The sequence below is a fragment of the Adiantum capillus-veneris genome, chromosome 19, assembly GCF_014529385.1.
Source record: "Adiantum capillus-veneris isolate H3 chromosome 19, ASM1452938v2, whole genome shotgun sequence".
Taxonomy (NCBI): domain Eukaryota; kingdom Viridiplantae; phylum Streptophyta; class Polypodiopsida; order Polypodiales; family Pteridaceae; genus Adiantum; species Adiantum capillus-veneris.
Window position 1 is genome coordinate 93,396,601 of NC_140949.1, and position 27,144 is coordinate 93,423,744.

Sequence of the window (27,144 nt, forward strand, 5' to 3'; positions counted from 1 at the left end):
GTGACTCAAAGCAATGGCAGAGTGCGAAGCTACCACTATGTCATTGGGACAGGGTTCACACGCAAGCAATACATGAGTCGACGAGGTGTTGAATACACCAGGGTTGACAATGAGCATGTATGTGTCGTATATGTGTCGACAGGTGTTGAATATATCAGTGTTGACAGTAAGCATGTACGACATAGATACAAACGAGGACGTTTGAGATTTCAAGAGGGGGGTATGTCACCAGCGTGACTACTATCTATCCTTTTTGTTGATTTCTTTCTTATTATCTATTTACTTTCACTTTTTGGAAACACCCCTCGGGAAATCTAACTGCCCTGCATTGCATAGCTGGTGTGGAACTGTCCAGAGGGAGTCCAGGCCTGAGGGCAAGAGAGAGCACTAAGGTTGGACAAGGACTATGGTTAGCCAAGTGGGGTCATTGACTAGCCAAAGTGGAATCCTTTGCTACAGAGGCTACATTTCAGTTTTGGATGTGGCCGCAGTGTACAAAGAGGGTCGGATGACCTAGAAAGATACAATGGCAGCATCTCCTAAAATTTAGGGAACTGCTATTTTGGGACCTGAAAATGTGTTGGCGTCATTACCTCCGGAATGACAAAGGGAACATTTTCTTACTCTGCCGTGAAGTCAACTGGGCAACCGGTTGGGATATGTTTAGGCGGCAACCCCGAAACGGAAAAATGCTTGTAAAAGTGCCAAGTGGCACCTTCTGGTGCACTTGCCTCATGCAACAAGAAGTGGCGCTGAATTTAGGAGGGGAAGAGCCTCATTTTCAGATTTTGTCACAGGTTAAGAGCTATGGAGTGCTTGCTTTCCCTCTTATGCACAGTGCGGTGCCAAGAGTGATGCCCTGCACGCTACGCACTGCCCTCTCTCTCCCCTTTGGCAGTATGTTATGCCCCTCTAGTGGGCTCTTCATTTGACCAATGTACAGTTGTGTGGGTTTATGCGCGATTGCCGAGGCAAGAGCCTCTTGCACAGGTACTGGATTAGCTAGCGGCTAATCCCCCCGCAGGTACAGGTGAATTCGGAGAGGTTTCACGCCAGAAATCTCGTCCGATTCAAAGGGCAAGTAGCCCTACAGGTGCGGGAGCTCGAGGACTTGCTAGGGATGCGACCGGCACGCGAAACGGAGCCCGAAACAGTGAATTACAGCCTGCTGTGTATTTTTGCAGGTTTAGGGTTTTGGCCCTAAACGGACCCTAATACCCCCAGGAGGTTCGGGGACGCAAGGGGACCGCTGTACAGGCGATCTGGCGCATTTTCAGGGCTGAAAACAGAGAATTCAGCGTGCTGCAGTTTCTCGCCAGGTTTTGCAAAGTGCCCGTATGCGTCGGGAAAGTCAGTCAATGCGTGGGAATACTGACCGTGAAGGGTTCTAGTACAATTATGCTGCCGAAATCGGGCTGGAACAGTGGAAATTCAGCCGAGTTTGTGCAGGGCAGCTTGTAAGGAACCACAGCGTTTATTCCCTCTTTTGAACAATAAAGAAATACCGAAAGGGGCGCCTAAGTTAGGGGCCAATCTGGTGTCTGTCTACTCATACAGGTGCAATCTAGCAGCCTGTATCCCGCTCCCCTTTGTTGCGTCTTGAAAGTACAGGTAAAATAGACGACTAATAATGGGTGAAAGCTAAATCAAGGTTTAAAGTAAAGTCTACCGCCCTTTTTGGATTGAACAGGCCGGTTACAGATATGAGACCTAAACAAAGAGCCGGATGCATATATCCTGAGTCAAAGATGTCTTGACAACCGCGAAGCAGGGGTGTATGCAATACATCCCAAAATGTCAAAAAGAAGGCTCTAGTGAGACCATCCTCGCCTGGACAGGAGGATGGATCAAGACTGTCTATAGCAGCATGGAGCTCTGTAAGTGTGAAAGGCGCCAACAAGATCTCTGCCATAGTGTCTGTACAACGATGTCTAGTGTGCTGCCAGATTTGCTCACGGGCAAGTAAAACCTCAAGAGTGCATACATCAACAGTGAACATTGTCTCAAAATAATCTGCAGACATATCAAGAATAACATCAGGATGCATATATAGTGTCCCCTGAGCATCGCACAAAGTCCGCAGAGTGGTGCCAGGAGGGCGTTCTTTATGTGCCGCGAAGAAGTCTTTATTCATTCGATCAGCTTTAGCTATCCAATGAGACACTGAAGCATGATGCGTGAACTCAGACCTAGCCTCCTGTACGCGTCGAATCTCTTCTGTGAGCTCTGTCTGTCTAGCAACGAGATAAGCATCCTGAGGCCACTCCTCAAGCAAGCACTGAGTGGAACCAAGAGGGATGTGAAGATCAGACTCACGTACTCTCAACTGACGATGAATGATAGCAGTCTGATCACGGCAATAAATACTAGACTGAGAAATGCAATGAGCAAGAAACTCTCCAGGGGGTCCACTATAAGAAGCATCCGTGGACCACAAGTCATGAATCTGCTGCTGTAATACTTGAGTGGTGAGAACACTGTAAGGGATGCGGCAGCCTCGTCTCTGAGCAGAGAATCTAGTGAAGGAGAGAAATAATGATGTGGGAAAATGATCTGAGAGGCTGGTTCCTCTCCATATAGTAGTAAATCCGCCTAGAGCTCCTGCCCAAGGGCCAATGTAAAAACGATCAAGTCGCTCTAATAATCTCCCTTGCTGTCGCTGAAACCCCCAAGAGTAATGAAGAGTAGCAAGGTGATGACCAAAAGAGGGTATGTGCCAAGCGTCAACACCTTGAATAGCTAGAAGAAATCTCTCTCTCTCTCTCTCTCTCTCTCTCTTTTTCTTTTTCAGCAGCGTTTTCAGCAGAGGAGGGCAGCGCTAGCCTTGGCCCTCTACAGATCTTGCCCTCCTACCCGGCTTGGCATGCGGGGCCTTGCCGGCGTGATTCCTCTTCATCTGCTACAGATTCCAGCCATAAACACCTGCTGTTCTCTCTGTTTTCAGCCCACCTAGGGAAGTGACTTTGATTTCCCACCCTGCTCTGGACCCTGTCGGGAGTGTACGAGCACGCTGAAAATCACTAGACAGCAGCGTTTTTGTAACAGACTTGGACACTCCAAGTCAAGATTCTACCGCGACACGACAGGAATTCTCTTCAAAACAGTTCACAATTCAGAACTAAATCGACACGGCCCGGCAGAGTTCCGTGCCTAGAGATATTGGCCCCAAAGACTGGCACCCCTTTCGGCATTTCTTTTATATTAAATCTGTTGCCAAAGTACAAGGGAGTGGTTGGGTCTCACTCTTAGACTCTGTGTCCAGATGCTCTGAGAAGTGGAAGCCCAAACCACTCTTTTAAAGGTTTACAAGGGATGCCAAAAGCAAAGCCCCAAAAGCTTAAAAATCAAAGCTTCTCTCTTTTAAAAATCAACTTAAAAATAAAGCAAGCTTTCAAAAGCTTCTCAGCCCATTCGCTTCTCACTGCAATAAAGTATTACACAAGACAAGAGACTAACCATCGCGCTGCTCGCTACTGCTAAACACTCCCCCCCCCCCCCCCCCCCCCCCCTCTCGCTGCTCCCCGCCCCCGCCTGTCCTTGTGCGCGGCAGCCTAGCCCGCCCGTCCCCCTCCTGCTGCGCGTACCCGCCCGCTGCCCCCTCTCGCGCCGCCATCCCCCCCCCCCCCCCCGTCTTCCTCTTTCCCGAAGACTCCTGCAATTGGCTCTGGCAGCATTGTTTCTTTGGACAGTGCTCGGCGCGCTCGGTTGCAAAGTCTCTTCTCCGTCCACTTCTTTGCCACAGCAGTAGACACAGATGGAGACTCCTGCTCCGCCACAGAGGGACTCGTCCGAAGCCCCCTCACTCGACCCCGCTGAGCCCACCATTCGACTTGCTCTTTCACCGACAGAGCAAGCGAGCCTAGCCGCAAAGGTAGAGCGCTTGCAGGCGACTTCTGTCATCTGCAAGATTCTCGGCACCCGACCTAGCAGAGGAGAGCTACGTGACCTTCTCCAGGCCCGCCTTCTCGCAGAGGTGGGCAAGATCTTGGACGTACAGATACTCGGACGAGGTTACTATTAGATCGAGTTTGAGACCTCCGAGATGGCGTCCAAGGTCATCGCCATGAGTCCATTGACCATCCGAGCAGCACGAGCCCACTTTCGACAATGGAGACATGGTTTCGACCCTACTTCGGATGTTCTAGTAGAGGAGACAGACATCCCCATCTCCGTCTGCTTTCCGGGTTTGCACTTACCACTTTGCCTCGGGTGAGTGGGGGTTGCCTGGGGCTCCAGCGGAGGAGGGATGGCAGCAGGTCCATGGTCGACGACGACAGGGGCAACAGCGACAGCTTGGCACTCAGAGTGGTCCTCAGGCGCCTACTCAGCAGCATTGGGTTCCCACGGGGAACCGGTTTGGTCCTCTTGAGCAAGATGAGGTCCTTGCTCCAGCCCCCACCCCAGCTTCACCCTCGACAGTCCCTCCCCCCCCAGAGTTCCCCCCCTCCTCATCATCCTCCCCCCCGCCTCCTGCTCCCGCCGCCTCTTCCCCCCGCCCCTCTACCTCTGCCGCTCCCCCCTGCCCCTCTTCTCCACCGCTCCCCCCTGCTCCTTCTCCCCCCCCTCTCGCTTCAATTCCACAGTCGACCCAGGGGGCAGGGCCTTCTCCGACTGCTAGGAGATCTCTTGGCAGCGCCTTTGCCACGAGTCCCTTGGCGAGAGAGGGACAGCCTTTCTTGCGGCCCCCTCTACAGGTACAGACGTCTCCCCTTGCAACTATCCCTTGTGGTCTAACAAGCATTGAGTCATTGACATCCGACGCCGATGGGACTTCTTCGACTACGACTTTACTCGTTTTCTCGGCGACCCCTTAGCAGACCATGAGGCCGCTTGCTTCAGGGTCCATGTTCTGTTCCTTGCAGCTAGGGGGACAGAGGCCTTGGACTCAGCAGTTGGCTTCTCCTTTACCCTTTGCGACAGGGACCAGATTGAGTGGACTCTCGACTCAGTGTTGGGATGGTTGCACACACAGGTCCTAGAGTTCTCTCACCACATGGGAGAACTAGGAGTTACAGACATGCTTCAGACTTTGTGGCCATTGGCCAAGTTTGCGGTGACACCTCCAGATTCAGCAGGATGTAGACACATTGTGGTTTACTTCTTTGCCGATACACAATGCTTGCCATGCTATGTGTACATTCATGAGGACTCCTGGACATAGGAGGTTGCTTTACGTACGGCTCGCTCTGCTTGGGCTTGGGCCATGCACTCGTTGCAGTCACGCCAATCTAGAGGACGCTCGGATGCGGATTACTCCCCATCCAAGCCAGCCTCGAAGATAGCCCGTCTAGCTGCTGCGGCAGCATCTGTTCTCTCTCGCTCCCCATGAGGATCGTTTCATGGAACGTGCAGGGACTAGGTGGGCCCCAGTTTCAGCGTCAACGGGGCCGACTGCGTCAGGAGCTTCAGCGCTGCCTTGTGGGAGGAGAGATTGATCTCCTTATGCTTCAGGAGCACCATCTGTGTGAGAGCCGCATTAGACGTTGTGGTCAGCTCTTACATGGACGATATGATACTTTTTGGTCAGCTGCTTTTGGACCTGGAGGCATCCAGGGTGGGGTATGTATGACTATTGCGGACTCTTTGCAGCAGGCCATTGTGGGCAGAGGGATTATTGTGCCTGGCATGGCTCAGTGGATTACTATGCAGGTTCAGGGTTGCCTAGTGGGCTTCCTGAACATCTATGCGCCCAATGTGGCGAGTGCTCGAGCAGAGTTTTGGTCACAGATAGTTGAGTCTCTGCCGCAGGCAGAACACTAGTGCATAGGAGGGGACTTCAACATGTTGGAGGACCCTTCTGACAAGACTGGTGGTAGCCATGCTACTGTGCATGGAGTTGAGCTGGCAGCTTGGGAGAGGTTTTGTATGACTCTGAGGGTCTCGGATGTTTGGCAACACTCTGGTTTTGTGAGGCCCCCAGACAGCCTTGCCTTCTCTCGTTCGGACCGCAGAGTGGGAGGAGTGAATCTATCGCGGATAGATCGCTTCTACACTAGTGACCATTTAAGTGACTTGGGAGGGACAGTTGGCATTCTGGGAGGGACTTCCTTCTCGGACCATGCACCAGTGATCCTCACAGTGGCAGACGGGCAGAGGAATGGGAGCATGATGCTTCGCATCCCAGAGAGGGTCTTGTTGGACTCAGCACTCAGAGAGCGGGTAGAGGCTCTCTGAACAGAGAGCTTGGACAGGCAGGATTCTCCTGCTGACAGAGTGGCCTCGGGACTAGCTCAGATTAGCCGTTTCTTTCTCCAGGAGTCTCTGGCTCGCCGGGCTGCAGCGAGAGAGGAGGGGTAGCGTCTCAAACTGGGCATTGCTTTGTTACAGAGGATGCAGGAGCAGCATCCAGACAGTCCTTGGTTGGAGGAGTAGCTAGAGCAGGCTCGACAGGAGCTTGTTAGCACAGAGGAGAGGCGACATGAGTTTGCTTTCCACCGACAGGCATCTCAGTGGACCCAGGTGGGCGACAGAGTGACTGGTGCTTTTTTTGAGGCAGTGGGACCTCGGCATTCGCATGCCAAGGTCAGTCAGTTGAGAAGGCCTGACGGGTCAGTTGCTTCTGAGCCCGAGGATATGCGTGCAGTTGCTACTGACTTTTACCGTGAGTTACTGTCTGCAGAGTCCCAATCAGAGCGTCAGGATGCATGCAGAGAGCAGGTTTGGGCACAGATGCCTTGTCTTGTCGAGGAACGCAGTATCCTTGACAACATCTTTACTTTTTGGGAGGCTTCTGCCCTAGCACGGCTCCGTAGTGAGGACCTAGTGATTCTTCTTCTCGATTTTGAGAAGGCATACGACAGAGTTGACTGGGACTTTCTAGAGGGCACTCTACGCAGGATGGGCTTCTCAGATGCTTGGATCAGAGGGGTGTCAGCTTTGTACAGACAAGCTCACAGTCAGGTACTTTTGGCAAGAGGTAGAGGTGATCGCTTCATGCTCACACGTTCGGTCAAACAAGGCTGTCCTCTTGCCCCCTTCCTCTTTCTGTTCTATGCGGAGGCGATGAGCAGGTTTTTGGTGTCGCAGCACGTTGGTCTATTATGCTTAGCACTCCCTATTCGGGGAGATGAGCTACTGGACGCTGAGTTTGCCGACGACTCAACCTTGTACTTAGATGGCCAGGAGGCCAACCTTCACAGGTGTGAGCAAGCTCTAGAAACCTTCTGTTGTGCATCGGGCACACTGATCAACTGGAGAAAGACAGTGGCTTTCTCGGTTGGTAGTGCTCCTATGCCCGATTGGATGCAAGGAGAGGGTTTTAGGTGGATTCCCCCAGGGACTTCAGTTCTGGTACATGGGCTGTCAGGTTGGTTTGGACTTGTCTCCAGAGCAGCAAATTGCTCCCCTTCTCCTGTCTACCAGGAGGAAGTTGTTACATTGGAGCTCGGCACGACTTTCTTCGGCTAGCAGAGTAGTAGTGGCCAACCAGGTGTTGTTGGCGACTATGTGGTACATCACTTCTTGCTGGATCTTCTCGAGTTCTTGTATCAGCCAGGTAGAGAGGCTGATCAGGAACTTCCTTTGGTCAGGACGTGACACTCAAATAGCCTGAGCCAAAGTGGCTTGGCAGGTCATCACTTTTCCTTGTTCACAGGGAGGGCTTGGGATCATTGACCCAACGCAGCACAGCAGAGCCCTTCTTGGGAAGTTCATCGTCAGAGGACTTCTTCCAGGTGAGACTTATGGATCGAGACAGACATCAGTCGACTTCCTCTGCATCCGGAGATGCAGGAAGATATCAGGAAGAAGATTCACGCGAGGAGTATGGCCCGCCTCGGCCTATAGCGTCAGCAGATTTCCACAGCAGGACCATTTTCAGCCCTAGCGTTTTTGCACCAGCATAGCGTTTTGCAGATTCACCGCAACGGAACACCAAGAAGCACTAGCGGTTTCAATTTTCAGCAGTCAGACATCGCAGTAGAAGTCCCGAACCTCGCAGATCTCACCTTCCCGCAACAGATCCTCGCCGCACAATCAAATCCAGCGTAGTTTGCAGATTCAGCCTGGAAAACGCAGATTTCAGCATCTGCGTTTTCAGCACGTCGTCGTTGCATCATCATCATTGACATCGTCACCGACATAGAGTTAGAATTCAGCAGATAAAGATTTGCAGATTTCAGCCATTAGCGTTTTCAGTTTTCAGCCCATCTCATCGTCATCCTCATCGTCGTCGACATCATCGGCAAGCCTAAAGCATTGTAGAAATTTGTGCAATCAATAGTAGACCACTCTCGCCATAGAGAGTGGGGCCTTCGGAGGAGGGTTTGACAACATTCTGGTTTCGTATTTTTCTCTCTCTATCTCTCAGTCTCACGCACCTTCATTCATAGTGTTCATCCACTTTGTTTGTGTCCATTGCACTCTATCACTAAAGGAACGGAAGGCTCTCCCTTCCGTAAGTAAAAGGAAGCTTGAGCACAGTTCGGAGCAATCATCTAGAGCAAACTCCAGATTTTCGGAAAGATAAATGATGTCTCCTTTCGACTGAAGCTGCCCGATACTTAGAGGATTCACAATGCTTTTCATGTGAGTCTCTTGAAGCCTTTTAAAGGCGATGTGCCCGAGGATGGGAAGCCTGATGAGCAACCCGAAGTGGAAGAAAACGAGGAGATCCTTGTTCCAGAACAGATATTGGCACATAAAGACAAAAAGATTAAGGGTAAAGTAATAAGGCGGTTCTTGGTTAAATTCAAGAACTATCCTGCATAGGATGCAAAGTGGATAGAGGAGGAGGACCTAGCAGATACTCCTCAGATTCTGAATCTTTACCTTGAAGCATTTGGATTAGCATAGTCTATTCTAAATGGAACCCCGAACTCAGCTTGGGCGGAATCTGGTGCAGCGGGTATGCACAAGAGGGGAGTCGCTCTGCTCCTTTGTCAACAGATTGGCTCAATTTTTGATCCTAAAGTCACTGATGTCTCCTTGAGTTTCAGGGATACTGTGAGCTGACAGTATTCTGCTGTATGACTTTATGAACTAGAATTCCCGATAATATGGTATTAATTGTTCTTGACTTGTTTAAGTGCAGGAACTAATAGACGAAATGACTGCAACATTTTGGTCTGAACGATCTCGATAGACATGGTTGCAATAAGGATTAGTCAATCGGGCATCGGTGAGGTCCCGAGTGGATCTAGATGCGATTGCTAAATACGTTGTCGATTAATCATGGTCTCAGATCCGAATGAAAGTCGAATGTGATTTGTTATGTGATGTCCTGTGATGTCCTGTGATGTGACTGTCGATTGGTACATGTGCTAGATGTGTGTTGCTAGTGCGTCGGTACTAACAATAAGTATCTGCTAAGACAGTTTATGGCCTCTGTCCGTTTTGCAGGCGTAATCAAGTTTTACAATGCTTTCAAGAGGGGGGTATGTCACAATCTAGGTGACGTGGCATGGCCCTCGGCAGAGGAAACACCAAGTCTCCTATTCAAACCAACTCTGCGCATCTCTGTGAAGATCCATCTGGTCGAAGGTTGCCAAGGACCTCCTGCCTGAGGCACCCAAGCACGAAGCCACTGTAGCAAGAACTCCTTCTAGGGCAGCGCCGCGTAAAAAGGATCGGATTTCCCGATAGAAGAGAAATCGGCCATCCTCTGATACCAATGTAACAGACTTGGACTCTCCAAGTCAAGATTCTACAGCGACACGACAGTAATTCACTTCAAAATAGTTCACAATTCACAATCGATTCGACATGGCCCGACAGAGTTCCAGGCCTAGAGATATTGGCCCCAAAGAGTGGCAACCCTTTCGGTATTTCTTTTATATTAAATCTGTTGCCAAAGTACAAGGGAGTGGTTGGGTCTCACTCTCAGACTCTGCATCCAGATGCTCTGAGAAGTGGGAGCCCAAACCACTCTTTAAAAGGTTTACAAGGAATGCCAAAAGTAGAGCCCCAAACGCTTAAAAATCAAAAGCTTCTCTCTTTTAAAAATCCACTTAAAAATAAAGCAAGCTTTCAAAAGCTTCTCAATCCAAGACTTACGTAGGATTCAGCGTAGCCAAAAAGCTGCATGTCCGTACGTTTTCTGCCACGTCAATCCTGCAGCGCAATTCACGGAATTGCCTGCCAGAGAAGGGGTGTGTGTTTGGTGTTTCCTCTGCCCAGGGCCATGCCACGTCACCTAGATTGTGACAGTTTTCATCACCTCGCAGTTGCTTTTTTGGAGGGACAGCAACCTCTTGGCTTGTGTTTTTAACTAAGGATGAAGTTAGCTCCTGCCTCCTGCCAGGACACCATTTGATGGTGATCCATGCGATCTCTCTGTGACTGTTGCAGTGTAGCCGACATCGGCTTGATCATCTACGGGCATACGATCCTTGGGAGATCCATTCATTCCAGCCATCATTCGGCAGTTGCGCACTCCAGAGGAGGTGGTGACTTGTGGTTTGCTATGGACACACCTATGCACTCATCGGAGGAGTTCACTGTAAGGGGCAGCGGAATGAATGTTGTATTTTCTCAAGATTAGTGATCTTTATTGCTCAAGGTTCCTTTTAGTTCTTAGGGAAGAAGGGGAGAGCCTTCCGTCTTATGGAGAGTGCTATGATCACGAACAAAGTGAGTGGATATTGTGCGTGCAAGTGAATGAGACTGAGAGAAGGAGAGTGAAGAGATACGACACCCGAGAGGTTGTAAAACCCTCCTCCGAAGGCCCCACTCTCGTCAGCGAGAGTGGTCTACTTTGATTGCACAAAGGTGTGCAATGCGTATGCAATGGACTGATGCAATGGGACTATGCCGATGACAACGACGGTGGTGACGACGACAACGTAATGGCTGAAATCTGAGATCTTCTAATTGCAGAATTTCGGGAGTGTTTCGGTAGCTGAAAATGACTGTTTTGGCTGCGTTTTCTTGGGCTAAAGTTGGGGGGACTTTTGCAACCAACTGGGGGCTGATCTGCTACCGTGTCAGGGGCTGAAATCGGTGTGAATCTGCTGTAGATGAAGGCTGAAAACAAAGCGCTGCAGCAGAGCAAAAACGCTAGCAAAACGCTAGGGCTGATCTGGGAAAAAACGCTAGCAAAGTTGGATCTGCTGGCGACAATGAGAACCTGCAGTCGCTAGGGTGCTGATGTTGATGGGGAAGGCCTACTGTGGAAGGAAACGCCAGGGCTGGGCTGAAAATGCAAAAACGACAGGGATGGGTGAAGATGCAAAAACGCTAGATGGTCTCAGGGGGTACTGCTGAGAAGTTGCCTGTTGAGCGGGAAGCTCCTGCTGCCTCTTCTGCCAATTACTGCTAACTTGGGTTTGCTTATATATTAACTTAGCAAAATTGCCCTTTTGTTGGAAAGTCGCTTAAAAATAATAAGTGAAAATAACCAAAAATAGGAAAATAGGCTAAATGCACTGGAAAATTCCCCTAACTGATGCTAATGGATTCTGATGGGAATTCCGATGATCATGCTGTGTGCAACCGGAGGATATGCATCTATGTTAAGTGATTGGGCATGCACGGTCTACGAATAGACTCACAAAAGTGTCAGATCACTGCTAATCTAGACTTGACTGAACTGACTGAACCCTGCTGTGGTGTAGCTTGTCCACGGACACATAGGGTTGGGATGTGTCACGTGACATCCCCTCCTTTTCAAAGTGAGGTACGGGTACCGAACTGTATGGCATCGAGGGAGATCGCCAACAGCATCCGGAATCCTGGAAGGGACTCTTCGCCGGCCCACTCTGATGTGTGGGTCGTGTGGCACTTGAACTTCATAAAGGTCTGCAATGCTTGCTTCTTTGGGCAGCGCCGAAAGCGACACAAAGTCTTCTGTGGCTCCTTCGATGCTTCAACTTCGTCTAGAGACCTGCTTCTTCCATCTTCAAGAATCTCCATGGCTGAAAATTCCTGAAACCATCTCCAGCACAAAACCATGAACATACCCATTCCATGTAAAGTGAAGGAAAAAAATATGGTCTTCTCTAAAGACTCTGTATGCAATGTAGATGAACATAGAGACGGCGTGACAACCCGTTCATCAAACACATGCAAACAAGGAAGTCGAATCTTTTCTGTTTGATCGAAATCAATCAACTGTGGTAAATCACAATGGAAATGCCCATGCTGGGTGCTCAAACTATCATGTGCTCGTTCGGAAACTGTGTCATGCCAAGGAAGAGACATGAAATGTGACTTCCTTACATACAAACTTTTCAGCTTTTCATGAACAATCCGCATACATTCGTGCTCATCCATGATAGAAACGTGCTCAACATACAATATGGCAAGCCTAGTAAAAGGGATCACATAACGATGCTGACTAAAATACAGGAAAGCGTCACGAATGAAACACTCTAACAATGCGTGCGTATCAATCATGCGAACACATAATACTTCCTGTGAGGGCTCTTTGGACCAAGGCTCGAGAGCCAAGATCGGTTCGTCCTGAATGATCGAATCGTCCTGTGGGGGTTCTTTGGACCTCGACTCCAAAGCCAAGATCGGATCTTCGTGATTGATCGAATCTACAACGAGGTTAGCTTCGCTAGGAAAAGAATCCACTAACACATCATCCTTGTGAACAATCACATCATCTTCATGCAATTCATCATGCTTGTCTTTTTCATCCAAATCATCAGGCAAATCATTATCCTTCAAATCATCATGCTTCTAATAATCATGCAAGTTCTGTGTATCATGCGATGGAGAAGAAGAGACTACGAGAGTCTCCTTTTCCCGAATCTCTTGCATCGGTGCCTGCACTTGAGAAAAGAGTCGCAACATCTCTTGCAGTCGTGCTTTTTTCTTGCGATAAAATTCTGCTTGTCTTGCATGGTTCTCTGCGTGTCTGCGTTCCATTTCTGCTTTTCTTTCTTTGAATTCACGATCCAATGTGGCTTGTCGTTCTTTGGCTTCCAAGCGTGCTTGCTCACGCTCACGCGCTATGGCTGCCATTCTTGCGGCATTTCTTGCTTTGCGTTGTAAATTCTGTTCCATAAACAACAGTTCCAACTCCTCCATTGGAGTTAGTGCAATCAGTGTCGTAGATGAGGAAGGGTCAAGAAAACCTCCTGGTGGGGATAATTCTTCTTCGCCTCTCTCATGCTCATCACCTCCAAACGAAGTATCCATTCCGCTTCGAGTGATGATCATTCTGAAGTCGTGGGTTCTTGTGGGTTCTTGGGTTCTTAAGTTCACGAGGAACTTGGGTTCTTGGGGGTCTTGGGTTCTTAAGTCCACGAGGAACTTGGGTTCTTGAGGGTCTTGGGTTCTTAAGGTTCTTGAGGTTTTCTTTCGCTTGCAAATCGCGTTGGGGAAGGATCTTCTCTTCACCCGAGTTCTACTCCTTTTCGCGGGCACACCCCTTGGCGGCCTTGCGCTCACACCAAGGTTGCTTTTTCCCACCTCACGTCGATTGGCCGGCCGCTAAGTGCACGGTCCGCTCTCAATGAGTGAAAAGAGACACAAGGGGAGGCTGGAAAATCCCTTCTTTCTTGGGATTCCTGTCACTCTTCAACAAAACACGATTAGGAATCGCCACGCCCAAGTAAACTTGGGTTCGTGCGATCGCAACAAGCAAAAAAAATTCTTGTGGTTCTTGTGGTTCTTTCCTTGAGTAATGCAGAACACTTCCAAAGCTCTGATACCAATGTAAGGTGCAACGGAATGAATGTTGTATTTTCTCAAGATTAGTGATCTTTATTGCTCAAGGTTCCTTTTAGTTCTTACGGAAGGAGAGAGCCTTCCGTCTTATGGAGAGTGCTATGATCACGAACAAAGTGAGTGGATATTGTGCGTGCAAGTGAATGAGACTGAGAGAAGGAGAGAGAAGAGATACGACACCCGAGAGGTTGTAAAACCCTCCTCCGAAGGCCCCACTCTCGTCGGCGAGAGTGGTCTACTTTGATTGCACAAAGGTGTACAATGCGTATGCAATGGACTGATGCAATGGGATTATGCCGATGACGACGACGGTGGTGACGACGACGACTTAATGGCTGAAATCTGAGATCTTCTAATTGCAGAATTTCGGGAGTGTTTCGGTAGCTGAAAATGACTGTTTTGGCTGCGTTTTCTTAGGCTAAAGTTGGGGGGACTTCTGCAACCGACTGGGGGCTGATCTGCTACCGTGTCATAGGCTGAAATCGCTGTGTATGTGCTGTAGATGAAGGCTGAAAACAAAGCGCTGCAGCAGAGCAAAAACGCTAGCAAAACGCTAGGGCTGATCTGGGAAAAAACGCTAGGGCTGATCTGGGAAAAAACGCTAGCAAAGTTGGATCTGCTGGCGACAATGAGAACCTGCAGTCGCTAGGGTGCTGATGTTGATGGCGAAGGCTTGCTGTGGAAGGAAACGCCAGGGCTGGGCTGAAAATGCAAAAACGCTAGGGATGGGTGAAGATGCAAAAACGCTAGATGGTCTGAGGGGGTACTGCTGAGAAGTTGCCTGTTGAGCGGGAAGCTCCTGCTGCCTCTTCTGCCAATTACTGCTAACTTGGGTTTGCTTATATATTAACTTAGCAAAATTGCCCTACCTACTTTTGTTGGAAAGTCACTTAAAAATAATAAGTGAAAATAACCAAAAATAGGAAAATAGGCTAAATGCACTGGAAAATTCCCCTAATTGATGCTAATGGATTCTGATGGGAATTCTGATGATCATGCTGTGTGCAACCGAAGGATATGCATCTATGCTAAGTGACTGGGCATGCACGATCTACGAATGGACTCACAAAAGTGCCAGATCACTGTTAATCTGGACTTGACTGAACTCACTGAACCCTGTTGTGGTGTAGCTTGTCCACGGACACATAGGGTTGGGATGTGTCACGTGACATTCACACAAGATATGGCCATGCTCATGGCATATGGGATTCCGACATTCCCAGAGAGGACACAACCATCTTTTGTGGACAGACGCTTACCACTTGACCTCGACTCATGTTACGAGGACGTGATAACTACTAACCTTAGTTGTTGGTTTCTTTCCAATGATTTTTGTTTAATTTTTGAGACCCTCTTTTTGAAGTTGCAAATGGTCGGACATTGTATGGCCAATGTGAACGGTAGTTTCACCCGCAGACGGAAAGTTGGTCGGCACTGGAACTAGTAAAGTAAAAGGATGTCTAGGCTCAGTTCAAGATCATGTAGGTTTCCCCGTCGCACTTAGCAAGTGGGTGGATACTAGGAAGTGAACTCAATAAAGGCATAAAGTCAAGGTGGGATCACCAACAGAAAGTATCCGACAGTTGGGCCACATTGCACTTTTGGATGCGGTCCCAATGAGTATAGATGGTCAGAAGACCAGTGGGAGCCCAACCGAAGCATCTCCTAAAATTTAGGGAACTACTATTTTGGGCCATGAAATCTGTTTGCGTCATTAGCTTCAGAATGACAAGGGGAACATTTTATTACTCTGCTGCAAAGTCAACTAATGCACCAATTGAGAGATTTTTAAGCAAGAAGCCCAATGCGGGAAATTGCATGTATGAGTGCCAAGTGGCACTTTTTGGTCAATTTACCAAATCTGGGAGAACAAAAACTCTTGACTGACTTTTTGGAGCAGTTTTGGAGGCTGATAACTGTGATTTTTAGCCATTTCTCTCCATTTTTGAGCTTCCCAAGACTTTACCTAGGTCCGAGGAGCTCATTTTCAGCATTGGAAGGCATCAGATGCGTGTTTACAAGGCTGTTTTGCTGCATTTTCAGCGATACGCAGGTTTTGGCAGCCATGGAAATCTTCCCCTTTTTGCATCTATTTGTTCACAGATGCATTACAGGTCAAGGGCAGCAGAGAGGGCGCTCGATTTATGCTGGGGGGTGCTTCATTGAGAACCTGTCACAAGTTAAGAGCTATGGAGTGCTTTCTTTCCCTCCCATGTACAGTGTGGTGCTAGGAGTGATGCCCTGCACGCTACACACTGCTCTCTCCCCCCCCTACGTGCAGTTATGTGATGCCCCACAAGAGGGCTCTTCATTTGACTAATGTACAGCTGTGTGGGTTCATGCTTCTGTGTTGAGGCAAGAGCCTCCCTGAGCAGGAACAGGGGTAGCTAGTTGCTACTCCAAAGCAAGCACCGGTGAGGGTCATAACCTCACCATACAAGTGCAAATCAGCGCTGTGTATACGCAGAAAATTGACTGTTTTTCAACCATACGGATGCTAAAACCCTTGGGAATCGTGCCCCACTAGCAAAGGACAGCTAGGGGAACTGTTTGGGGCTGAAAACACGGCAAAAACCAGTAAATACAGCATGCTGAATTTACTGTTTTTGGGCAGAAATCAGAGGGTATACGCCAGTGGAAGTGAGTTCCAACAGGGGAATTGGTTTTGCGCAAGTTTTGGGGCTGTTATGCTGCCGAAATTTGGCCAAATCAGGTAGTATCTAGCGGGATACAAGTAAAGGATTCCCAGGACTCTACTTTGTAATTTACCCTCTCAAAGAATAAAGAAATACCCAAAGGGGCGCCAATTTTGGGGCCTACAGGTTGTCAGCGTCTGCTCCGGGCATTCTAGCTTCCGAGCCATGTGTGTATTCAAGTATTAACTCCCGTCGCAGGTTCTCTTTGCAAAGTGCTTTGTGTGTGTGTCTTGAAGTAAAGATTTTCGGGCGAAAGCCAACGCCTACCGCCCCACAGGTCGGTTCCAAGGTTCCATTGCCGTGGCAGAATCACTCTTTCCTCAAGAAGTGAGCCTCGATTGTTTTGGGTAAAGACACAGAATACAGGAACGCGGGATTATACTATGGCCGACAAAGGGAAGGGCATTATGGAAGAGGGTTCCTCTTCACAGGACAACAGGAAATTCGGCATGTTCGCCCTGCCAAAAAGTGGTCAAATTAGGGCTGATTTTCTGATGCGTTTTTAGGGTTTGCAAGTATGAACCAAGATGAGATAGGGAGAGGTCTCACCGTGGTAGATTGGCCACTAGATCTCCTGCGGGAGTGATGTGGGTCTGCCAGGTCACACACTGCTTGCAGATGCTATGAGGCGATTGCTTGGATTCTATGACGCATTGGTAAATCATCTTGAAATTTGAGCTTGCTTAGTCGTGGGTGGTACGTCACAGGTTGTGGAATTATGCTCGTTTGTTGAGGCAAGAGCCTCTTGCACAGGTAAAAAGTTAAGGGACAGGTTGCAAGATGCTATGTGGTGAAGTTCAAGAACTATCCACCTATGGATGCAAAGTGGATGGAAGAGCATGAACTGTCAGAGTCACCAAATGCATTGCAGCTTTACCTTGAAGCCTTTGGGTTATAACCTACTTATGCCCCAACCCAACATGTGCAAAGGAGGGGTAATGATAGAGCTAGCACATCAAATGTACATATGGATTCAGTGCAATAGCAATGTACAGTTTGACAAAAGTATGAAGGTCTCATTAAGTCATTATTACACATGTTTTGACAGTCTTTCTTGCGGATACATGGGATGATGAAAGGGTGCTTACCAAACAAGATCATCTATGGCATGTATTTATGGTATGCAATCGAGGACGTTTGCGATTTCAAGAGGGGGGTATGTCACGAGGACGTGGCAGCTGCTAACCTTAGTTGTTGGTTTCTTTCCAATGATTTTGTTCAATTTTTGAGACCCTCTTTTGAAGTTGCAAATGGTCGGACATTGTATGGCCAATGTGAACGGTAGTCTCACCCGCAGACGGAAAGTTGGTTGGCATTGGAACTCGTAAAGTAAAAGGATGTCTAGTCTCAGTTCAAGATCATGTAGGTATCCCCGTCGCACTTAGCAAGTTGGTGGATGCTAGCAGGTGAACTCAATAAAGGCATAAAGTCAAGGTGGGATCACCAACAGAAAGTATCCGACAGTTGGGCCACATTGCACTTTTGGATGCGGTCCCAATGAGGATAGATGGTCACAAGACCAGTGGGAGCCCAACCGAAGCATCTCCTAAAATTTAGGGAACTGCTATTTTGGGCCATGAAATCTGTTCGCATCATTAGCTTCAGAATGACAAGGGGAACATTTTATTACTCTGCTGCAAAGTCAACTGATGCACCAATTGAGAGATTTTTAAGCAAGAAGCCCAATGCGGGAAATTGCATGTATGAGTGCCAAGTGGCACTTTTTGGTCAATTTACCAAATCTGGGAGAACAAAAACTCTTGACTGACTTTTTGGAGCAGTTTTGGAGGCTGATAACTGTGATTTTTAGCCATTTCTCTCCATTTTTGAGCTTCCCAAGACTTTACCTAGGTCCGAGGAGCTCATTTTCAGCATTGGAAGGCATCAAATGCGTGTTTACAGGGCTGTTTTGCTGCCTTTTCAGCGATACGCAGGTTTGGCAGCCATGGAAATCTTCCCCTTTTTGCATCTATTTGTTCACAGATGCATCACAAGTCAAGGGCAGCAGAGGGGGCGATCGATTTATGTTGGGGGGATGCTTCATTGAGAACTTGTCTCACAGGTTAAGAGCTATGGAGTGCTTTCTTTCCCTCCCATGTACAGTGTGGTGCTAGGAGTGATGCCCTGCACGCTACACACTGCTCTCTCTCCCCTACGTGCAGTTATGTATGCCCCACAAGAGGGCTCTTCATTTGACTGATGTACAGTTGTGTGGGTTCATGCTTTTGTGCTTAGGCAAGAGCCTCCTTGAGCAGGAACAGGGGTAGCTAGCTGCTACTCCAAAGCAGGCACCGGTGAGGGTCATAACCTCACCATATAGGTGCAAATTCAGCGTTGTGTATGCACAGAAAATTGACTATTTTTCAGCCATACGGATGCCAGAACCCTTGGGAATCGTGCCCCACTGGCAGAGGACAGCTAGGGAACTGTTTGGGGCTGAAAACAGGGCAAAAACCAGTAAATACAGCGCTGAATTTACTGTTTTTGGGCAAAAATCAGAGGGTATACACCAGTGGAAGTGAGTTCCAGCAGGGGAATTGGTTTCGCGCAAGTTTTGGGGCTGTTATGCTGCCGAAATTTGGCCAAATCAGGTAGTATCTAGCGGGATACAGGTAAAGGATTCCCAGGACTCTACTTTGTAATTTACCTCGCAAAGAATAAAGAAATACCGAAAGGGGCGCCAATTTTGGGGCCTACAGGTTGTCGGCGTCTACTCGGGGCATTCTAGCTTCCGAGCCGTGTGTGTATTCAAGTGTTAACTCCCGCCGCAGGTTCTCTTTGCAAAGTGCTCTGTGTGTGTCTAAAGTAAAGATTTTCGGGTGAAAGCCAACGCCTACCGCCCCACGGGCCAGTTTCAACTCATCAGATCACTTGCTTACACAAGAGCATCTACATGGACTTACGGAGAGGATCTTGGATCTTTTGCTGGATAGATTTATTGCTTGGATCTACAGACTGGAGTGGGACTTCAGTGCTTTGGACTCTCTTGAAGAGTTTACCCGCATCAGGCATAATTACCCCACTACATCCGGAGCTTGGCTTGGATGGTAATGCAGTTGCTCTTCTACACTCCTGATTATTTGGATTGCTGCCTTCAAAGTTGCTTACACTCACCCTCGGTAACCTTACAGCATACTTATCCCTCGACCTGGGCAGTAGACCACTCCCAGCTCATTCACATACAGAGCCACACCAAGACGCGGTCTGATAGCGTTGTTGGCACGGATTCTGTTTTGGTCGACACCGGAGGATTGGAGGCAGGAGATAATTACACCTCTGCTACTTCACACAAGTGTAGGGCACTTCCTTGTACGGCTAGTGTCTCCGGGCTTGCCACCCATAGTCTAGGTTTCTAGGTTGTACCTTGTCCAGCCGCCCGAGTTTGGGGCCAACCGCCCACTTGAAATGGGCGCCCACCTCGGGCACTCATATATATAGGGGCAGGGGGGTACACACATAGATCATACGTTGTATTGGTAGGTCTAATGCTCTGATAGTTAGGGGGGCTGATCGCCCCCTCTTCCCCGCACCAGCGTTTTGTGTACTCTCTCTCTCTCTCTCTCTCTCTCTCTCTCTCTCTCTCTCTCTCTCTCTCTCTCTCTCTCTCTCTCTCTCTCTCTCTCTCTCTCTCTCTCTTCCACACACGCGCTCTCACAAGCCCATGTACAAGAGGAAGTAAACCTGAGAAAACGACCAAATTTAATAAAATCCTGAAAACTTGACAACCTGGGACCTTCACTTCACTACTTGTTCAAAGAGCAAGAATAGATAGTATCATTAGCTTTATCATGCATAAGTTGCACAGATCTACTCAAACTTGACAACCTGCGACCCTCACTTCACAGCTTGTCCAAAGAGCGGGAATAAGGTCATCAACTTTATCATGCATAGCTTTGACAGCCCTCACATCATCAGTGCCCAAGAGTAGGTGCATGTTTGTATAGCCTTAGGTACAAATTAAAACTTATCTAAAAAACCACAAACTGGGGTTCTATCACACTCCGAAATTATTTCATTTAAAGTAAATTCCAAAGATTTGGTGAAAAATGATGGTGACAAGAAAAATTGCAACTACCCTATCAACCACACTTTGTTATGCTACATTGCAGCCCAGCCTTGTTTTAGTTAGTAAGACCCTTCTAAAACCATAACCATCATTCACTCCAAATGCAAATGAAACTTTCAAAAAAAGGCTAGCTGATTTAATGTGTACCTTATACAGCCATCATTGTCCAAATCAGCTGCAACCAGATCACCAAGCGTCATCTCCTTTTGTAAGACAAGCTTTGCTATTAAACGATGCCGCCGATCGATTCGAGCTTCTGCAAGGTAAAGAAAAGACCTGGCCACTGCAAGCGTACTCACTAACAACCACATTGACGCAAATAGCCGACCTGCCAGGGTCGTAAAGGCATGATCTCCATACCCTACAGTTGTCACTGACATGCATGCCAAATAGAAGGAATCCAGCCACCCTAAAGTCTCGAGAAAATGCATCACAAATGTGCCCACTCCAATGCACGCAATCACAACCCCAAAGGCAAGTGCAACTTTCATGCGAATCCGCATCCGACCCTTCTTGATGTCCACCAAATAGTTTTTCGTTTTTTCATGGTGCCCTGTAGTAACTGCAGTTAAAAGAAGTGCCTCTTGACTGTCCAGGACATAATTCACCATGCTACTTAGAAGAATATCAATGAAGCCAAAGCCCACAAGCACAAAAGCACATGAGAAAAGCTTTGCAAAAGGTGTAGTGGGAGTTATGTCACCATAACCGATTGTGCACAAAGTAACAATGCAAAAATAAATTGCATCCACAAAGTTATGCGTGGTTGAGCCAGAAAATTCATCCTCCTTCCAGGTGTAAATAGCCACACCAACTGCAAGATACAAGATGAGGCCAAGAAAGGCATGTGTCACAACTGCGCCTGGTGTAATATCTGACCTCGATGTTGAAAGTGCTTGTTTGGCATGCGGCTTAGCTTTATCTTCCATCACTGTCATTGCAGGAGCTGTTCTTGACCTATGAAACTGCTTCTTGGTACATGTCCGACACTCTGTGGAAGGCGTACTTGAAGGTGACTCCAATGATATGGGAATGCTGTGAGATGAGGCCTTGTCTGAATCTTTGTCAAGCTCTCCTTTACTGAATCCCCTACTAAGTCCTGATGACCATGCAGAGGAAGGTACATATCTCGGGCTCAGAGCCCTTACATCAAGGTCCAACCTTGTCAAGTCGGCCAGAAAACTTTCACGTGTACTACTCGATCCCATGATTCGGTTATCCACAAATGAGTCATCAAAGCTCTTGTTGTCTGACTGCCTAAAAGATTCACCTGCCTCCTTGGAAAGGCTTCCGCATGTGCAAACCTCCTCACTATCCCCCAAAAGATGTCTCTCTTTCGTTTCATTGCTAGATTGTTGTGGCGGAACTGTATAGTCGAACCAGGCAAACTGAGCTTGAGGGCTGAGAGTGTCAGGAGACCCAAAAATCAATCTTTCCTTGATGATTGAAGGGCTGGGTACTAAGATGGGTGAAATTTGTGGATTGCTGGTTCGAGGTTCCTCCGGTATTTGACTAAGGGCAGGAGTAAATGAAGAGCTTGACCTTCTTCTGGACCCAAGAAGAGGCTCCTCCATCTCCTAAAACGCATAGAGGGGTAAGGGGCTATGGTGCTGTAAGGTTATATGCTGGGGAGTCGTTTCCATATACATTTCGGTGCGTAGATGGGTTTTCCACAGTCAAAGTATGGGTCTGCATAGGAGGAATCCTGGAGAATTCATGGTGGGTCTTTCCAACCCGCCACTGCTGATGATTGGTGGTTACCTCGTGGTTATCTCTGATGCTGGTAGGTAATGGCGTCCTCTAGAAACTGGCGAGTGCGCAGGGCGAGGGAGCTAGGCCTAGTGACGAGTCACACACTCGAGCAGGTGTAAGGCAATAATGCAATTGCTGTTCTGAAGGTATGGGGGTGAATCCAGGCGGGTATCCATCGAAATCGCTAAGCGCGTACCTTCGAATTTTATCCGAGCTGCGACTTCATCATTGGCAACCCCACCATTTTACTATCACATGTTTGCTCCATCCACCATTTTATTATCATATGTTTGGTCCATCCACCGTTCACATTTATAAGCACGGCCTTTTTGGGCCCACCTAAACCTTAGGGGACCCTTGGCAAAGGTTGGAGCAAAGTAGGGGATTAATGCCACATGGCAAAGTTAATGATTGCCAGTAGGTAGCCAAAACGAGTTTTTCCTGCTGGGATTAGTGCGAATCTCCGTAGATGTGAGCCAAATTTCAGGAAGCAAATCCGATGCGAGCCAGGCGGTCTGGTGCGTGTCAGGACAGCTGGCGGCACTTGCTGGTGGACAGGTTTGGCTATTTTGTGAGATTGTGGATCTTTTTACTCAGTTGTCGGGACGCGCTTCTGTCCGTTTTCGCTGCACACGAGGCTGTCGCTGAATCTTAGGAGGTGCAGGTAATACGTGTTGTACTTTTTTGTTTATGCTGTCGATTGTGTGTTGAGTTCATCTGAATAGGTTGAGAGCGTGCTGTATTGTGTTGCATCTTCTTGTTTCATGCAAAGGGCTATGGTTCGCCTCAAGGCAGAGGCCCGGTGCACGCAGCATCCAACTGAGGGGAATGTAGAGGGCTGCTGCAGGGGGCACGGAAATGAGGGCAATGTGGAGCCCTCCTGCAGGGAGCACCTAAGTGAGGGGAATGTAGAGACCCGCTGCACACAGGATGCGACTAAGGGCAATGTAACAAAAAAATGAAAAAGGCAGTCATTGCCAACTACTACTAGCAGGACTGAGAAGCCGAAGAGCTGTAGGGTTATGGAGGTTAGTGTCACGGTATCTGTAGGGGGTTGCGATATTGATATAGATTTGTTAGCTTCTATGCACGCATTCCTTGAAAAGGAGACAATTGCTGGTCTTTGTGCTGTTAAAAGAGGCGGTAGTCTTTTTCACTTGCACTTCCAGATGGTGATGCGGCTTTGGACTAGCTCCTTGGTCGCAGCAAATAAGAAAGTGAAACAATACCTGGGCTAAGATAAGGCTTTGCCTACTGGTGGGATGGTGCTTTGCCGTGCGTTGAAACAGCGTAATATGCATACCTTTGAGGGTATGCTCGGCTACTGCTTGAAGGACCAAGACCAGCCGTATTTTCAAGTCGTGATGCACAATATTTATGTAGATGAGATTAACAAGGGAATAAATTGTACAGCTTGTATGGCGGTGACGACTTGAAGAAAAAAGTCTGTTTGACGCCCGCAAATATATTTGATAGAACATATATGTTCTGGAAGTTTAGATTGGGACATCCATTGGGAAACGATTTCTTGTCTACTGTGCATAAGATGCTAAAAACAGGGAAATATTATCCATCGTCGGTGTGGGTGACACCTTACCAAGGCCGGGAGATGCAATTAGGCAAGACGAAAGCTCTTTGGAGATGCATGGTTTATCCATCAACCACAACTTACCAAGATGTCGCTAGTATCTTCATCAACAACGATGAGCATAGTACAACTCACCCACGTGCCGACTCGTTCCACTCGTGCTGGCAAGGAATTGAGAGGTATGGTCATCAATATGCATAGGAATGATTTTGATTTTGCACTTTGCTAACTATCAAACATGTTCTCAACAGTCCAACGAGTGTGCGAACGAATGACGAAGATGACTATAGTCAACAAAACGTAGCGAGTCCGCAAATAGGCGATGAGTACATTCCGTTGGTGCATAGTGTTGGTGTGACAACGGTTGCATGATACAATGTATTGCTGGTCTATTGTAATCGCTTCTATTTCTTGCATGTCATGAGACTAAAAGTTTGTATTCTGTGAGTGCAGGGTAAAATGGACCAGGTGAACTTGGTGGACTCAATGACAGATACGCAAGTAGACGAGTCGCTAGATGAGATTCAAGATCCACGATTGGAGAAGGTCGAGGAGATGGTGACAGAAATTTTGCACGAGGTCTCTAGGAATCAACCGGAGGGTTATCGAGCTCTTCGATCTGATCTCTTGGACACAATAGATAGATTGAAAGACGCAATCGATGAACGTGAAACAAATCTCGCTGATATACAAGTTTCCAAGCTAGAGGAGCAAATTGCAATGCTGCGTACTGAAGTGTCGAAGTTGAAAACGCAGCTCAACAAGTTGAATGCATTGCTATGCAGGCTTGCGAACTTGCTAAATAGACATCTTGTCGACTAGATTGTCAATATCTCCTGGTCTTTTTGTGAGGACAATCTGGACACCTGTTGGGTTTTTTTGCTGGTGCAGACTCTGAATATTTGCTGGCGTTTTTGTGAGGAGAATCTGGACAGCTGCTGGGTTTTTTTGCTCTGCACCCATTTTGGTTATTTACTCCCAGCAGATATTCCTGACCTCATGTAACAACAGAATTTTGACAGTCATCTCGACTTCCAGCTCCATTGTCTCGCAATTTTTTGATTGTCTTTAAAATTCATCTTAGCATAACAAAACGCTATGCTTGTGTGTTTTGTAATGCTGAGATACGTTTTCTACGGAAACAAGCTCACACGATTTGCTGATTACGTTCAGAATTCTTGTTGATGTCACAGATCGTTACGCTGTTGTCTTTCGTGATCTGAATTTGCTGATTATGTTCAGAATTGTTGTTGATGTCACAGATCTTCATGCTTTTCTCTTTCGTTATGCTATGCACGTGAACAAGCGCAAGCTATGCTTTTTCTCTAAACTCTTTAAGAAAACATGGAATCTTGCTAATTAATTAATCTAACAGTAACATACAGCCAGTAGTAGTAGTAGTAGGTGTACCCCAAAGTGAACACACTTACTCTCATTAGGCCACTCTCACTTCTCACCTTGTCCAATGGAAGGGAGTCTAATGACTCAATAAAGCCCATTTTCCAATCAGCATAAATAATCAGGCTTTATTGAGTCAAATGACTCATCAAAGCCCTTTTCTCGATCAATAAATAATCAAGAAAAGTCAGTTATTAACATTTCCAACACTCATATGCATCATATGTTTGATCATGAATAGGATTGACATGCAACCTTTCATTTATTACTTTTACCTTTTAGTTGAGTAGTTTCAGCCCAACAAGCTTTTCATTAGGCACGTCTTTCCAACCTTCTCCGTCGCGACATGCATTCTTGTTGCTTCTCTGATGCAAGCTTCTCTATGCCGCATACCATTTGCTCTCCTTGGCATAAAGCTTGTGATTGTATAGTAGATCAAACACATGCCCAAGACGTTTCAAGTGATCGTCTTTGGTAGCATTGCAAACAAGGATGTTACCCAAAAAGACTATAATGAATTGAGTCAAATATGTCATTATTTTTAAGTGTCATAAAAGTAGTAGGGGCATTGATCAAGTCAAAGGGCATAACTTAAAACTTAGAATACCCTAATCATGTTTGAAAGACAGTCTTAGGTATATCTACATTTCATATGCAAACTTGGTGATACTTTGAGTGCAAGTCTATTTTCATAAATAGACTTGCACTCAATAAATAAATAAACTTGGTGATACTTTGAGTGCAAGTCTATTTTCATAAATAGAGCGCTCTATGTAGTTGACTGAATAATTCATGTACCCATGGTAGTAGCGAATACATATTCTTCGTAGTAATTGAGTTCAGTGCTCGGTAATCTAAGCCCTATGCATAGTACTATTTTTCTTCTTGTCCAATAAGATAGAGGAGGCATGTGCATCTCAAGGTGGGGTGACAAACCCCCCAAGGGGGTGCCTCATATGGCTCCTTGTTTATTTATTGTTGTGTAAGTTTATGATGAATCCGATTGCGGGGTAAGTTGTATCTGTTATGGGCTTCCGTGTAAAAAGTTCCACTCTATGGACTATTATACAACATTATGTAAAAAGTTCCACTCTATGGACTATTATACAACATTATGTATTCTAAGTTTTTCTACATCATCCATTGCTCATTTTGAGCATGGAGGTGTTGTAATTTCTTGTGTTATTATGCTAATACATATCTCCACTCACATTTGTGAGTACATGTTTATGCTCATGCGGTTGTCTTAGCATTTTGATTTGTTGATGGTTCAGTATGAAATTTGAATCTCTTTTTGGATTATGTGAGTGATGAAAGTAGCTTAGATCTTTAAATTTTATTACACTACACTTATCGATGGATGCAGATTTTATGTTACATTCATTAATGAAGACCATTCACGGAAAGTATGGGTGTACGTAACGAAGTACAAAAGTGAGGTGTTTACCCACTTTAAGAATTTCACACTAAAATACAAAGTGGAAAATATGTATAGTGCCTATGGTCTAAATGGACGGAGAGAGCCCTTCTCCAAATCTTCTAAAAATGCATGGAATTCAAGGAAACTTTCATATTGGTACACGCTATAGCAAAATGGTGTTGTTGAGCAGAAGAAGAGCACATCGTACAAGTTACAAGGGCAATGATGATCGAGGAAGAATATGCCTCATTGTTATTACATTGAGGCACTTTGTATAGTTGTCTACAATATGAACATGATTCCCATCGATGTTGTACATAACAAATGACTAAAGGAGAAGTCCATTGGTATAAAACTAGAGTATCATACACAAAAGATATAACGGTTACAAGTGCAAGAATTGTGATTATATGCATCTATGTGGATGACTCCATTGTTGGAGAAAATTATGTTGATCATGTAAAGGATCTTTTAAGGCAAGAATTTTATATGAGATACCTAGCTGACTTTCACTAGTTTGTGGGCATTGAAGTAACACACAAGTATAGCAAATGAGTTCGGTAGCAAGGTTTTCTATTTTTGAGAATTTAAGCAATTTAATAAAGAT

The 27,144-nt window shown here is 47.0% G+C and overlaps 2 protein-coding genes across 3 annotated transcripts in view; one reads left to right on the forward strand and one right to left on the reverse strand.

The window, feature by feature from the left end:
- LOC147434478 (two-pore potassium channel 5-like) overlaps window positions 1-22,364 on the reverse strand; it is a 78,739-nt gene extending 56,375 nt beyond the window's left edge. For both annotated transcript variants that reach the window (XM_086490928.1, XM_086490926.1), the window contains exon 1: window positions 20,527-22,364. In XM_086490928.1, coding sequence (XP_086347054.1) covers window positions 20,527-21,953 — 1,427 coding nt within the window. In that variant the 5' untranslated portion in view covers window positions 21,954-22,364. The remainder of the gene's footprint in view (window positions 1-20,526) is intronic.
- A 1,470-nt stretch (window positions 22,365-23,834) lies between these two features.
- LOC147434479 (uncharacterized) lies at window positions 23,835-24,541 on the forward strand. Its single transcript, XM_086489961.1, has 3 exons — window positions 23,835-23,898; window positions 23,976-24,058; window positions 24,173-24,541. Exons 1-3 carry the CDS (start codon window positions 23,835-23,837, stop codon window positions 24,539-24,541), a joined length of 516 nt encoding a protein of 171 aa, XP_086346087.1.
- The last annotated feature ends 2,603 nt before the right edge of the window (window positions 24,542-27,144 follow it).